The sequence below is a fragment of the Opisthocomus hoazin genome, chromosome 7 (genome assembly GCF_030867145.1).
Source record: "Opisthocomus hoazin isolate bOpiHoa1 chromosome 7, bOpiHoa1.hap1, whole genome shotgun sequence".
NCBI lineage: Eukaryota > Metazoa > Chordata > Aves > Opisthocomiformes > Opisthocomidae > Opisthocomus > Opisthocomus hoazin.
Window position 1 is genome coordinate 14964692 of NC_134420.1, and position 14757 is coordinate 14979448.

General features: G+C 36.4%; 1 protein-coding gene across 11 annotated transcripts in view; it reads left to right on the forward strand.

Moving 5' to 3' along the window:
- Positions 1 to 14757, forward strand: part of CPT1A (carnitine palmitoyltransferase 1A) — a 61814-nt gene that overhangs the window by 12436 nt on the left and 34621 nt on the right. For 8 of the 11 annotated variants that reach the window (XR_012764473.1, XM_075425250.1, XM_075425246.1 and 5 more), the window contains 9 exons: positions 2142 to 2222; positions 2361 to 2515; positions 3634 to 3773; positions 4178 to 4349; positions 7595 to 7696; positions 8405 to 8542; positions 9441 to 9518; positions 10192 to 10299; positions 11331 to 11418. Coding sequence is in view for 10 of the 11 variants with exons in the window: in XM_075425250.1 (XP_075281365.1) it covers positions 2375 to 2515; positions 3634 to 3773; positions 4178 to 4349; positions 7595 to 7696; positions 8405 to 8542; positions 9441 to 9518; positions 10192 to 10299; positions 11331 to 11418 (967 nt within the window). In the remaining variant the exon portion in view is untranslated. Of the gene's footprint in view, positions 1 to 3; positions 276 to 2141; positions 2223 to 2360; positions 2516 to 3633; positions 3774 to 4177; positions 4350 to 5260; positions 5280 to 7594; positions 7697 to 8404; positions 8543 to 9440; positions 9519 to 10191; positions 10300 to 11330; positions 11419 to 11507; positions 11685 to 14757 lie in introns of those variants that run through there. The other 3 variants (XM_075425256.1, XM_075425249.1, XM_075425254.1) reach the window with 3 other exon arrangements.

A 14757-nucleotide genomic window follows, 5' to 3' on the forward strand; every position in this document is an offset into this window, starting at 1 on the left:
ATGGGGATATGGTTGATTTTGTTGTGGGTTTTCTTTTCATCCCAGTCTTAATGGTATTGCTAAACATAGGATGAATTCTTAACTTTTGAGTGCTTTCCCCTCTTGCAAACCCTGTCAAGTCCAGGGTATATACCATGTATTACTGCTGCATGTTTCTGTTTTATTGCTCTCTTGTGGTTTTAGTCAAACATCGAACTAGTGATGCACAATTTAAATGAATGGACAGCTGACTTCCTGATACTGGTCTGCAGCAAGGCACCTATGAATAACCAGTTGTGAGTGACAGAGTCATTAAGTCATACAAATTGCAGTTGTTACTAGGGCATTGTCTTAAATGTTTTGAAACTGGTGTTCAAAGCGGATTTGATTTCTTTGTTGCCCTAATCAGACACTATACATTCATAGGTCAAATTGCACACTGTCCGTATGACACTGTGAGCTTTAGCTACCCTTCTGGAAACCCAGAAGCCTGATTCACCCAGGACTCAGCCTCTAAAACTTGAGCAGTGGCTGATGGATCTGGGACATCTGTGAATTACCATCAGCCACTCTAGGAGTAGTTGTGTATTGCACAGGTTGATTGTTGCAGGCTGGTCTAGGGATAGACACTTTAAATATTGCAAACAGTTACTACCTATTGGTCAGCAACCTTACTAGATGCTGGGCAACAGCACTTGCCTTGTTCATGTCTGCCTAATGCTCCTTTTCTTCCTATATTGTGCATTTATTTCCTAAGTCTATTATTACTGCAGCATTCGCTGTGCTTACATTCTCTAGTTGTCTACTCATACACCTTTGCACCCCTTCTTTGTTGTAGTAGAATATTTACAGACTAGAGGAGTAGCACTACAGTCATAAGAAACTGCTTTTGAAGTGCCCAGCTAAACTGCACTGGTTATCCCTCACATGCTGTTCAACAGGAGATTCTACCAGAATTTCTACCAGAATTTCTATCAGAATTTAAGTTTAGTTACAAAGTCTAAGCTTCAGGTTTGCAAAAGAAATGTAAATGTCAGTGTTTAGGATTCAAAAGGCATGAAGTAGTTGTGCTTTCTGTTGATTTTGTTTAAATAGAAATGCCAGTGCCACCTTAGAACACTTGGTATTGATAACGTTTTGGCTTCTACCAGTAAAAATGCGAAATTAAAACTTGCACATGAATCCTGACCTACAGATGAGATTATGGATTCCTCTACCTTTTTGCCATAATTACAAGAGGGTGTTGTTTTGGGGATTATGCACAGAAGTTTTGGTAAGCCAATAAATGCATGTGAATAAAAGACTGGAATCACAGTGGGTCTCCTCAGGAATATGTAGTTTGGACCATTTCAATATTATACAAAGAGCCCGTCTGCAAAAATCTGTTCAGACTGTGAATGCTCAAACAATGTTGCTCTGAATTAGTGAGGAGTAGGTAGTAGGTAACTTTCAGGATATTTATGTAGAAATGCTGGTTACTGAAAGAAAGAAGCTATGAAGATGTACTGATAAATAAGAACATACAGTTCAGTTTGAATTGGCTGTATCCTCTGACAGAGTTGAGATGTAAATATGTAAACAGAATCACAGTTCCATTTCTGTTCTAACTTCCAGTGGTTTCTATTTGAGCCTGTTATGCCTGCCCATTATGATGGTCTTTTGTCTATATTGGCACCATTGTTGATATTTGTTTGGGTAGTTAAACTGAGCTGCAAGTTCAATGAAATGTCCTCTTAATTTCAGATCTGTTTAAGTGAAGGCCATTTTTCTGACACTTGTGGTTTGGTTTCCTGGGCTCTGCATAGTTTTGATTTTGCACTTATTTGCCAGTCTGAACTCAGAGTCACAGGGGCTATAGTGTCTTATTGCTGTTACGAGCTTGAAATTAAGATATGAAAAAAAGATACAGCCAGAAGCAGCTTTCTTTTGCTAGCTGAAGTGGAGACTTTAGATACTTTTTGTTTCAAAATGATGGAAAAAAAAAATTTCTGAATCTCCTTTATTATGTTATGTACCTGTGATATGCTTCTTCTAAATATTATGGCTTTAATTTTCTGCTTTACTCTGAATTTTTATGTATTGCATATATGCACGATATTCAGCTTGCTGCAATCCTGCCAAAAAGCCGAAGTTACTTGAGAGTGTTTTGCTTCCATTTTCAGCTGTTGTAGTTAGAAGAGGTACCTTAATTAACGTATTGGACGCTCAAACTGAAGTGCAAGCACAGCCTGTGTAAGGAAGAGGCAAGTACTGTATGTAAATTTTGCATACTTGGGATATTTCCCAAAATTACTGTGTAGACAATATCTTGCTAGAATTGGACTAGCTCCTAGTTCCTTTGAACAAAAAGAAAATAATTTTTAAACTTTGCTTTTTAACAGAATTCTCTCTGAAAATGGCAGAAGCTCATCAAGCAGTAGCTTTTCAATTTACAGTAACTCCGGATGGGATTGACCTGCGAATGAGCCATGAGGCACTCAGACAAATTTACCTGTCTGGTGTCCATTCATGGAAGAAAAAGTTCATCAGATTCAAGGTATTTTAAGTTAGTCAAGTGCACCAAACTTGAGGGTTGTTTAATGTTTTATGGATTTATTGAAGTTTCATTTAGGCAAAACTTATTTATATATTTATTTGCCATAAAGGCAAAGAAATAAAGTTCCTTATTGTGTAAGACTTGTGGGGGGTTTAGTTAAGACACAGGATACTGAGGAAGGTAGCACTGGGTGATGCTGTAAAGACTAAAAGTGTACATCTTTTTGATTTATTCTATGGAGGCAAGATGAAGCAGATGTAGAAATTAATAGCTTTAATTTACTTCATTCTCTTCATAATATGTCATGTAATTATGTAATCTTTTAGCATAAGTCAGAAGTATAACTAATTGTGGGGTTTTTTAGTGTTGTAGCATTTAGAGATGCAAGACTACACGCTTGATTTTATGTATTCTTTGCCAAAATTAAATTTTCAAATTAAGAAGAATGTGTGCTGTTTTCAAACAGTTACTTGAACATCCGTCTTGTAAAGTTGTGCTAAGTAGTAATATTTCTGACAAGGTAGTTGATGTGGATTATTATGAATTTATTGTTTTGTTCATGGGCTCATAAATGGCAAGTATTTAATTAGTAGAAAACTAGATAAGCTACAGGCTATCTTCAACATCTGTCAGAAATGTGTTTTTAACAGTAGTTTTAATAAAATCTTATAAAGCTATAAGAAGGACTGTTTAAATGATACGAAAACCCCTTGATTCCGGTTTTCAGCATCTTTGTTTAGTAGAATCTTTTTGCCATGTATTCGTTTAGAGTGGCCCAACTCTGTGTAAGTGGGAATTATTGAGTGTCATTCGTTCCAAAGTTTTTTGCTAATGTCAGTTTTTTGAGTAAGACTTGCAGCAGAATCATTGCTGTCTACAAAAGAACTTAAAATTTCCTTTAATTCGTGATATCATTGTGCCAATTTTCTGTAGCAGTCAAACTTAACTAAATCCATTCCCTACTGCTGAGTTAAGCATATGTAAAAGAATGCTGGATAACCTTAACTTCTTGTTTAAAACTAAATGACTTAAATGTGTTGATTTTTTGTTTTTTTCCATGGTAATATGAAGTCAGCCACTTTGGTATGAAAAAATTATGTGAAGGCTTTTCTTTCCAGAATGGAATTATCACTGGCGTTTATCCTGCTAGCCCATCTAGCTGGCTTATTGTAGTTGTGGGTGTGATGTCAACAATGTATGCCAAAATTGATCCTTCTTTAGGAATAATAGCTAAAATCAACCGAACGCTTGATACAACGTAAGTAGACTGAAAGGTTACTGTTCATCTAACAGAAATCAGTTTTATTTGTAGCTGTTCTTAAAGCTAATCCAGTTAAAGTGTATCAATTTTTGAACAGTATGTTTGTGACAAGACGAAGCCCAATAAGCAGATGTATGAGGGTATGAAATAGATAAGTTGTCATACCAGTATTACTACATTGTTTTCTGAATATTTCGGAAGTATGTTTGGCAACCTCTGTGGCCTTTGATCTTGCTGCATGAGAAGGTGTTTGGAAATGAGTTTATGAAAAAGGGCTAAATGGGCATGAAGCTTGTATAATGTCTGCCTATAGTGCCATTAGACTTAGGTTTGCAATATGAGGTTCTCTTTAGAACTTAAACTGACATTAACTGGCACATACTGGCTTTTGTTTCAAATAGAGGCTATATGTCAAACCAAACACAGAACATCGTGAGTGGAATACTTTTTGGCACAGGGCTTTGGGTTGCCCTCATTGTCACAATGCGCTACTCTCTAAAAATGCTGCTTTCCTATCATGGTTGGATGTTTGCTGAACATGGCAAGCTTTCTGCAGGCACCAAGTTTTGGATGGTAAGGATATATTGTCTTCCTGTTTCGTCTTAACTTCTATCTGATCTGTATTCAGAGCCCTAAATGAGAATATTTTGTAGGTTTTTCCTTGCTCTTATTTTCTGTGTCATGGGACAGGATGCTGTTGGGTAGATATTTCTGCTAATTACTGTCATCCTTCTGATGCTATAGTTAAATTATTCAGGATGGCCTTGTAGAAGGAACAGAAGAAAGGGTAAACACTTCAGGAATAACTTCTAAATTTGACAACGCCTTGAGACTGTGTGACTCAAATACCTACTTTTTCTCTATGTGAAAGTATAGCTTAAAGAACTTGGGCTGCAGCACCAAAGAAAGTGCTGCCCTAATTATTTGTTGAAATCTTAGGATTTCTAGTCATCCATTCTAAAATTAATCTTATGCTTGAAGAAAATAATACTGAATGTCCTTTCGATTTATTAAGTGGCATGCCTCCAAAATGAGTTGGAGAAAAAGCGTAAGGTAGGTAGCTTGTTATGCAGTTTTCACACAAGGATAAGACGCGAGTGGTCTGGCTTATGTTCATTATTGTGGTACTTTGGAGAAGGATCCTTAAAGGATGTGATAGGTATAAAGTGAGGAAATGTACATATAGGTGCTCCAAGAGATGAAGTGGGTTTTTTTCTTTGGACTGTGTTTCAACTTGCTTTTGCCAGTATTGTTGTAGAAATAACTTAAGTGCCCTACTACAATAAAATTAGTCTCTGCAACCTCAAAAATTAACTGATGTGTGTTACAGTAATTCATGATGTTTTTAGTCTGAAATATGTTCAAGAACAGGTATCCAGAAAGGTACACTAAAATAGAATTGAACATTCATCTGTTACAAATGAAATTTCTAATTGATAGTTTCTCCTGGAAGCGGTATCAGGAGCCTCATGACTTGAATTTGTACAGTACAGGCTCTGAATGGTAAGACTTTCTGTCAATTGCTTGAAGCTGTGACTGTCTGGGTTTTCAGCATGTACTACTGGATAGATGTTTTAAAGCTGTTAATATTGCCTCATCAATGTTAAACAGTATGAACTGTAGTGCTACTTACCATGCTTTGTTGTGTATTGTATTTGTAAATTTTTGTCTATGATGTATGTTGCATATGTATTTTGTTGTGTATTATATATGTTTTAAAATACAGAACACTACAAATGTGTATGCCCCACAGTGTCTTAATATGAAGCTCTATTTTAATACCTTATTCAGCTAGTTCCAACAAAAGACTGGTTTCACTAGTAAAACAGTACCAACTACCTTTAACTTTCTACATTTTTATTAGCCTTTAATAGTGTGTAATTTTCTGGAGGGGTTTTTCGGTGGGTTTTTTTTTTCTTAGCTGTTTTTCACACTGATTAACAGCATGAAAAATGCTATTGTGAGTCTACTGTCTTCTGTTCAAATAATCATAATAGATCAAAAACCTGAGCTCTGATTTCAGTCGTAGTACAAATTGATTTTCAGGCTGGTTGAAAGTTTGGTAGTACTTTTAATGAATACATATCATCTTCTAAAGTAGAATTTCCTGTACCAGGATTGGGGGAAAAATCCAAGCATTAGTTGCAGTTTTAAAAAATATCTTAAGAAGTAGTTGTGTCTGTTCACAGATGATTACAATGCATACTGTAATGGGATTAGTTACTGTGTCTGCATATGAAATCAGAGACATAATGAAGTATGTGTGTCTGTCAGATCACGTTAATGGTCTCAAACTGTTACAAATTCTCTACTACAGGTTTACTTAGGAGATAAGTACTGTGAAATGTATTTGCTGGTTTTTGTCAGTTGAGCAGGTGTTCTGTCTGAAGATAATTCCAGCCTTTCCTGGCTTCAGATTTCTGGAACAAAATTGCCTCCAAGTATGGAATTAGATTTTCTTATGAAGATATGAGCTTTTTATTCTCACCTGGCTTCAAATCTATCTTGTCATGATACACAACTAGATTTCATTGGGCTGATCACTGTGATGCATCCATGTACATCTGATAACTGTCTGATACAGATCCATTTGCAGGGAGGTCTTTGTTGCTAGTAATAGTTTGCAATTATTAATGGTTTTGTGCTGCCTGAAACAATCTCCTCTAGCTGTGCTGACCAAAGAAATTGAGAAGGGGGAAACACCCTACATTTTAACAAGTAGTTTTGTCAGTTGTGGTTGGGGGGACGCGGATAAGAAGGGAGAAGTTCTAAGAATTTCGTAGTGAGATGACATCCTCAATTTTCTTCTGTCTTTAGTCTCTTGGCCTGTATACAATATATGTATAGTATATTGGACCAAGGTTGGACTTTGATAGTAAAGGTTGCACTACATTGCTGGCATAATACTTGACCTTACTTTCATGCTGAAATAGGGTGATAATGTCAAAATCCTTTAATGTGTAGCCTGGAAGTGGCATGGTCTAGACTTTCAGTCTAGTGTGTGTCACAGCTGAGTAGTCATCATAGAAATGCTGCTTCTGTCTTCACTCTCTCATGGAAAATAGGAGATACTGTAGTATCTGAAGGTAAGAAAAGATAAGAACTGTCATCTCTGTGGTTGTTTTTTTGTAACACAAGCACTGAGTATAACACTGACATGGTTGCACAATTTGATATGTTCCAATCATGCCGCAGACTACCTGACATAGACTCATGCTTGAGGAAACTCCCTATAATGTCAGTGCTATTACTGATGTTGAGCTGTAACTTTGGAAAATATTGAAAGCCATGATTCCAAAGCATAATTATTATTTTTGAAGGTGGCTATAGTTATTTAGGATACTTAGATGAGTGACAGGCTTGAAAATGATTCCTGTTTTGAAACGCAGTGTAGACTTCTTTTTATAGTGTCTACTATACAGTAAAAGATCAACTGGCAGACTTGCTGTTTTGATCTTTACAGAGGGAAATGTATGAAGAAGTGCTAAATAACTCTGTCTTTATTTTCTGTTGAGATCAAGGTGTGCCATTATTAAACAATACTGCCTAATGGCCAGAAGATTGTATGGGAAGTCAGGAATGACTGTGACCATCTTTCTTTTCCACTGACGTGTTGTTTAACCTTAGGAAGTTAGTTTTTGTCAGTGCCTCTTTTATTTGTGAAACAGTGATAAATATGATAGTTTGCTAAATTTAGTATGCTTCAATTTACCAGTGAAAAGAACTATGAGTTAACATTACACTTCATTACTCTGGCATTTTTCCTTTTGTTGAAACTAATAATTTGAGGAGTGTATTCTGTTTTTATTTTTCTTCAGGTACTTGTCAAACTCTTTTCAGGACGTAAACCCATGTTATACAGTTTCCAGACATCACTACCACGATTGCCCGTTCCAGCTGTTAAAGACACGGTCAATAGGGTATGTACGCTCATGAATTCATTTTCTTCAGTAACATTGAATCTGTATTTAGATGCCCTTGTAGGGGTTTTTTGCCATGTCTTATAGAAGTATTGCATGGTCATATTAATATGGTGTAATGGATTAAAAATTCTATACAGAAAATAAAATAAAGGCTATGACAAACCACTGAAACTGGTGACAATTTGAAGCTAGCATAATTCATATCCGATGATGTGATGTCTGTTGATGTAAGTCTGTGCAATGAAGTGTGATTTCCATGGCTTCTGAAGCATAGCAGTTTTGTTATCTTCAACAGCTTGAACATATAAATGCATGTTTTGTGATGTAGAACCTTACAGCAAAGTGTATAAGGAGGACAGTATGTCACAGAAACTGGAAGTTTGATTTTTAGAGATGAAAAAAATATTTCTGCCTGATGCTGAAGAAGCAGTGCGTCTTCCCCTTTTGAATGGAAAAGGTATCTTTAGAAAAGTAACCTCTTCCACTTGTGATTTGCTGACAAATGTGTGGAAAAATATCTCCTTTTTGTGGTTTGCAGGCAGATGTTTAGAAAAGTGTATACTCTTATTTCAAAAACATAGTATTTGCAACATGATGAATTGAGTCTGGATAATCTTTGTCTACTGTTCAAATGATTTGTGTAGGAATGGCGAGAAGCTACTTATTCGTTACTCTACTGATGCTAATTCTTTTTCTGTATTCTAGTATCTGGAATCAGTTCGGCCACTTATGCATGATGAAGAGTTCAGAAGAATGGAGGGTCTTGCCAAAGATTTTGCATTTAATTTGGGACCAAGGCTTCAGTGGTATTTGAAGCTAAAATCCTGGTGGGCCACAAACTATGTGAGTAGATAAATAGGAGGCTCAATCATTGAAATTATATAACTTAGTTTGTTCACTGTTGCCTTTTGGCTTAACTTTCATTCTTTCTTAAATGTAAAAGAAGGCAATTGAAACTGCCTAATATTTTTGTAAAGTGCGTTGCAGACCACCTGATTTGCACAGAAATAATTTGTGTGATTTGGTAAACAAACAGTGTGGTGAATGGAACTTGAAAGAATGAATCTGTGTTTTGTGTTTGTTCTTCTGCAGCAGGTGATTTAGCTTTTGCTGTTATGATTGCTTTTGAGGGCTGTTTATTTGCTTGTTAAGCTTGATAACTCAACAATGAGCCTAGCTAACCAGGTAGTTTAGAAGAGTGGTTTAGGACAACTTTTTTATATAGAGCAGCTAAAGCATAGGGAAGAGAAATAAAGAATTGTAACAGTGAGTTGTATGTTTTGGGTGGGGTTTTTTTGTCTTTTTTTCTTTTTTTTTTTTTTTTTTTTTTACCAAAAAGAAAACCCAAACCTCAACATCATAGTGAGAACTGTAGTATAATTCCTTCCTGATATATTATTTAACCTCTAGCTGTACCCAGTAGCCTAAGGTGAGCTACAGTGTCTTGGTAAAGGCTGAAAAACATTCAGGAGATCTGATACATTTTAAATTTTATCTGAAGATGAGGACTTCTTCAGAAGCTTATCAGAGAGCTACAGATTAATTTAATTCTCTCACCCCTGTTTTGCTGTTTTCCCTAAAGTTTAACACAAATTAGTTTGTGTTTTTTAAGTAGGGGGCCAAGCTGGCAGTTTTCTTCCTGCTTCTGTATGAAATGTTGTGTGGTGGAGTCATTAACATGGAAGACACAAACTGTGGAAATTGTGAGATTTTACTGCTTTTGTTTTCCTTTCTGCTACAGGTTAGTGATTGGTGGGAAGAATATATCTACCTTAGAGGACGTGGACCAATTATGGTTAATAGTAACTATTTTGCAATGGTAGGTAAATACTATAAACACTTTGTGTCAAAGAAGCACTGTAAAATTTCTGCCAGGTATCTTATTTCATGATATCTTTCTGTTTAGAAATCTATTGCCACGGACCGTGTGACCTTTGTTTTTCTTTCTTATAGTATAGTGTGCAGCCAGTGTCTTCAAGTACAGTGCTGTCTTAATAATAAACTTAGTGCATCTGCCACTTAGGTGAACTCATACAGTAATGAGTTATACAGTTCTGTGCTTACTGCAATGAGCAGTCTTTCAAAAGCTCCATGTAAAACTTCATGTGTAACGCAATTCAACAAGGTGTGTGCTCATATCTGCATATGTCTGTACAGGAAGTAAAATTGTAAAAGACCCTAAAATTAAAAGCAAAAAGAGGAAATATAGTAGTCTTGGATTTGAGTTTTAAGTAGCATTATCTTTTCTGCTGGAATAATTAACAACTATCGTGTATGTTTTAGGACTCATACTGTTTAAGGAGATCATCACTACTCAAGAAATTTAAGTTTCAAGTCATCAACTCACTGTACTAGTGCACTTCATATGTTTTAAAGCATTTTCTGTATTGACCAGAATAAACATTAAGAATGTGGATGAGAAGTATTATCAGTATTTTTTTTTTAAATGTAGTCTGGTAATCGTTAACTTGCTATTCTTATGTATTTTACAGGACTTCCTTTATTTATCTCCCACAACCCTGCAGGCAGCTAGAGCTGGTAACATTATCCATGCCATCCTGCTCTATCGGAAAAAACTGGACAGACAAGAAATCAAACCAGTATGTGTATCAGTTTAAATGGCATTTGATCTTCTTCCAGCACAGTCTGTAAGAAGTTGATCAGTTTTCAGAATGGGAGAGGGATGTCTTATCAGAACTACATGTAAGAAGTAACTAAATTTGTGGTCCCAAACATCTTGGTTATCTCTTGAATTACACATGGGCAGAAACTACCAGCTGTCAAAAATACAGGATTTTGTCATGCCAGCTAAGTGCAGTATTTTAAATTAATGTATCTATTTTCCAAAAAGACAAATAGGTGCTTGTATCTGCATATGTTAAATATTCTGTGTAAGACATGTTATTAGTATGTGCTAAGCATGTAATGGTAATTTTTAGCCACAGAAGTCTGAAAAGTCTGTGGCATCATGTGGTGACAGTGCAAGAGGTGGTTGGGACAAAGGACTGGACCTTGAGGCCAAGAGTGGGCCAGTGGCAGCCTAAATATAGATAATGATAAAATCTTGTGTTGTACTAACTTCTAGGTAGCGAAGATAGGCAAGGTGAATACCATTCTAAATTTCTGTTTTGTCCAGTGGATGTGTCTTGAAGTAAACAAATATTGTGGAAACAACTAAGTAGTTTTGTTGAAGGTCGTGGCAGTTGTATGTAACTACAAATCTGACAAACATGAACTTTTGTTCTTACAAAGCCAGAAATAAAAGAAGCTTTAAAGCTTTTTTCTTTTTTTGTAAGCTTTAAAAGAAGAAATTAAGGGGTAATGCATGCTGAATGTTTAAGTTTTGTATCCAGACTGGCCATTGAGAGCTCTTTGGGCACTAGCTAGCTTCAGTCATCCCTACTGAAGGGTGAGCTTTTGGTAGGAGGGGAAAAAAATACAGCTAGTGGAATGTCAGTGTCAAGGAAAGGCAGTGAACAGGGTGGGGGAAAAATCCCAGACCTGAGCTGAGGTATTATAAATCTTACTGTTCTACAGCCTGTCTTTAACCAGATCCTGTTTTTTTTTCTTTCCTATTTAATTTGCTATTTGTATTTGTAAAATTACATTTTACTGTACGTTTGCGGCACAGATTCTTCTGATGGGATCTACTGTTCCACTCTGTTCAGCTCAGTGGGAACGGATGTTTAATACCTCCCGTATCCCAGGAGAGGAATCAGGTAAGAAGGGCCAGGCAAGGAGAATAAACATATTCATGGAATTCAATTTTTGCAGTATTTCCTGCTAAAATCCTGTTTTTCCACATAAGGATCTCACAGATACAAGGACACACCAATACTGTGTTTCCAGTACTCAGGAAGTAATGAATTGCTATAGAGTGCATAGCTGTTTCTCCTTTTCAGATGATTTTGAAACTTCTTCAGCGTTTTTTGTCTTTTCCTTTACTTAAATTAAAAGCTAACTTCAAGAAACTGTTGTCTGCCCTGTGTTTTTAATTTATAAATAACCTTTACTTTTCTCCATTCTGTTCTTTCAGGATCCTTTGATATCCATGTTTTTATTTTTGTAAAAGTTGTGTTCTCTTATCTCAGCCATTTAAAAATCTGCTTGCTTGACTTTCCATTTCTCCTTTCAGCTTATGATTCACAACAACATCCAAATTTGGTGTGCTCAATGTAAACATACATTCAACACTAGTTGTTTACCTAGTTTAGAGGCAGGTACAGTCTTAGTCCTGTGAGGGTTTTCAACACCACTGTTACCTTGACCTTTTGTATGCACTATAAGACATCAGCTAGGTGAAATCACCTCTAGTAAGGACTGTGTCCAAAACTTTCTGTGCAACATATTAAGAAATACGTACTCTGAGTTTTGGTAGTTCCTGCCCTGCCCTAACTCCCAGCAATGGTCTGGTTATCCTAAGCTGTGAGTAACTAAGTTTTCACATTTTAATGTTAAATAGAGGAGCATGCCTGTTGACTTACAGCAGGGTCACTGTCACCTGAGTCTGTTCCTGCAACTTCTACTTATCATGGGAGACTAAGGATATGTTTACATGATCACAAGCAATCATGTTAGCTTGGTCAAAAAAAAAAATTGTATCTGTGATAGTTCATAACACTTTCTCAGTGTAGATGTACGTGTTCTTCTCATTGTATGCATTCATTAACACTGCCTGTAGACATAGAAGCACTTTACTGTAGTCGATGGCAAACCTTTGATAAATTGTTTGTTGTTGTACCTCAACATAAAAATACCGTGGTTTTTTGGTGGTCAATATGTCATCCAAGATCTTGAGGCTGATTCTTCTCCATATGGTGTTATTTTTCTAAAGGTAATGTATCCCTAAAGGTTCATAATGGGTTTCTCCCCAGGGTAGCTTCCAAAGATCTCCATCAGCTCATCCTAAATTTTCCAGGCTTAAGCTGGCTTTTATGATCTTAATATAAAAGTAGCTTTATTGTTGTGGCTTTTTTTTCATGAGTTTTGTCACTGTAAAAGGAGGCAGATTGTATCTAGAAATACTGACATTTGTAGTCAACGTGTGCAAGAAAATGTTGCTATCCATTTTCTTGTTCTTTGAGAAGCAAACTGATAATTTCACAGTGGATTGAAGTGAAAACTTCTGTTGTTGTGCTTTCTACAAAAGCTTAAACTATATCTAGGTTTTTCTGATCTGGTTATATGCTGAAGAGCATCTTCGAACTGAGTTCACATGTTTATCCAACACTGCATCATTGTGGCAGCATCAGAATGAAATACAGCATTTGACAGAGTTACACGGACAGTCATGATTAGTGCTGAGGACAATCACTAGGAATTTGGAATGCAAGTGGTTATTGGTTAGTGACCTCCACTGGAAGTGTACTTGGACTGTCACTTGAAGATAGGATATATTTTTTAGCTTTCTTTGAGATCTGTAATTCACTCTTACACTTCAGGTTGCCTTTGAGTGTGTTAGTCCTACTCAACTACAGAATAAAAAAATATAAAGAGTTTCTAAACACACAGAAGGATATGCCCACTCTTCCCTGCTGGAGGTCTGAGGTTTGCTGTACTGCATGAAATTTGATAAGGGGAAGAAGTAGCATTGGCTAGTGGATAAAGTAGTCGGGTGGTAGGTGCATGTGTCAGATAAAGATTTTACACTTAGTTCTTATTCCCAGCTATGCCTCAGCTTCCTTTAGCTGCAAAATGGAGAAAAACTCCCTGATCATGAGCTAGTAGCTTAAGTAGACTAGCAAGTTTTAAAATCTCTTAGACAACTGTACTGTATGAGCTATTGTTGTTTAGAATACTTGAAATATTGAAAGCACTGCCTTTGCCCCTTCCCTGTCCTCAGTAAAATATAAGGTATGAACTGTTTGCGTTTAGTTTTGGATTTGGTGTTCTCTTAGTCTGCAGTGAGTTTTGCACAGAAGTGTAGAAGTGGCCCATTCTAGCTATAACACCGGATTAAAATACATCCTGTACGTCTTAACGTTTCTTCTCAGTTTCTCCTGCTTAAAGTCTTTTAAATTAAAGTACAGTCATCATCATAACATTACATTATTTTCCGCCTAAGCACTTCACGTTTCGTATTTTACTTTTTCAGTTTTTCATTGTTTCTGTTTTTCTAAAGGAAAAATAATTCTTGTCATTCTCTATGTGGGTAAGTTATAAAGCTGTTTTTCCCAGATTCTTATGATTAGCTCAATTTCTTGCCCCGATTTCAATTATATTAAGTATTTGGTGTATGTTACAGTTCCTAAAGGAGCAGCATATTTAAAAAAAAAAAAAAAAAAAGTTGTGTGGCAAGTCTTCATGTTAGCTGGTGGTAAAATCTTAATGAACATTGTGTCCTGTCATTTGAGCAGTTGTTTAATTTTCATGTCTTTTTGCATGGAGTGAACCACTTCTTTTAAGCAGGGAAAAGCCTTTGTGTCTTTCCATTCCCGCTTTTTTTATAAGAAACTCATGCAGCATGTTACATGCATCTTCAGATGTATGTAAATGACTACTTAGACTGGCAAGAAAAAGGAAGGGATTTTTTTGTATTACAACAAACCTGTACTCCAGGTGCATAAATGTGTATTTAGGCCCATAAGTAAGGTGTCAGAAAGGCAGTTGCCAGAGTTCAATAACTTTTGTGAAGTCGGTTGTTGATGTACATGACTAATGATCTCTCATTTGCTTTTTACACTGAGAGGTGGTCTTTTTTGTACAGACACATCATGTACATGAGACAAATACTGGAGTGTCCCAATTTGGGTTGGGATTACAGGAAAAAGTGATCTCACTAGCTGATTGCTGCTTCTTTTCCCCCTCTGGGGGGGTTCTGCTTAATTCGCAACCCATTGCATTAATGTACTTGACAGTTAGAATGATGCTTCTACCAATCCTAGCACTTTCATCACAGGCATCCTATCTCTGGCAGAAATGCAAAGTGAATAACCAAAGGCATGATTAGCATAAAACTGCTTCTGATCAGTAGATGGAGCATACCTACCAAAATGTTATGGATAGCTGGGAGCACCCAGAGTCCAGAACTCTTTGCTGGTACAATGTTTCTCCGATCT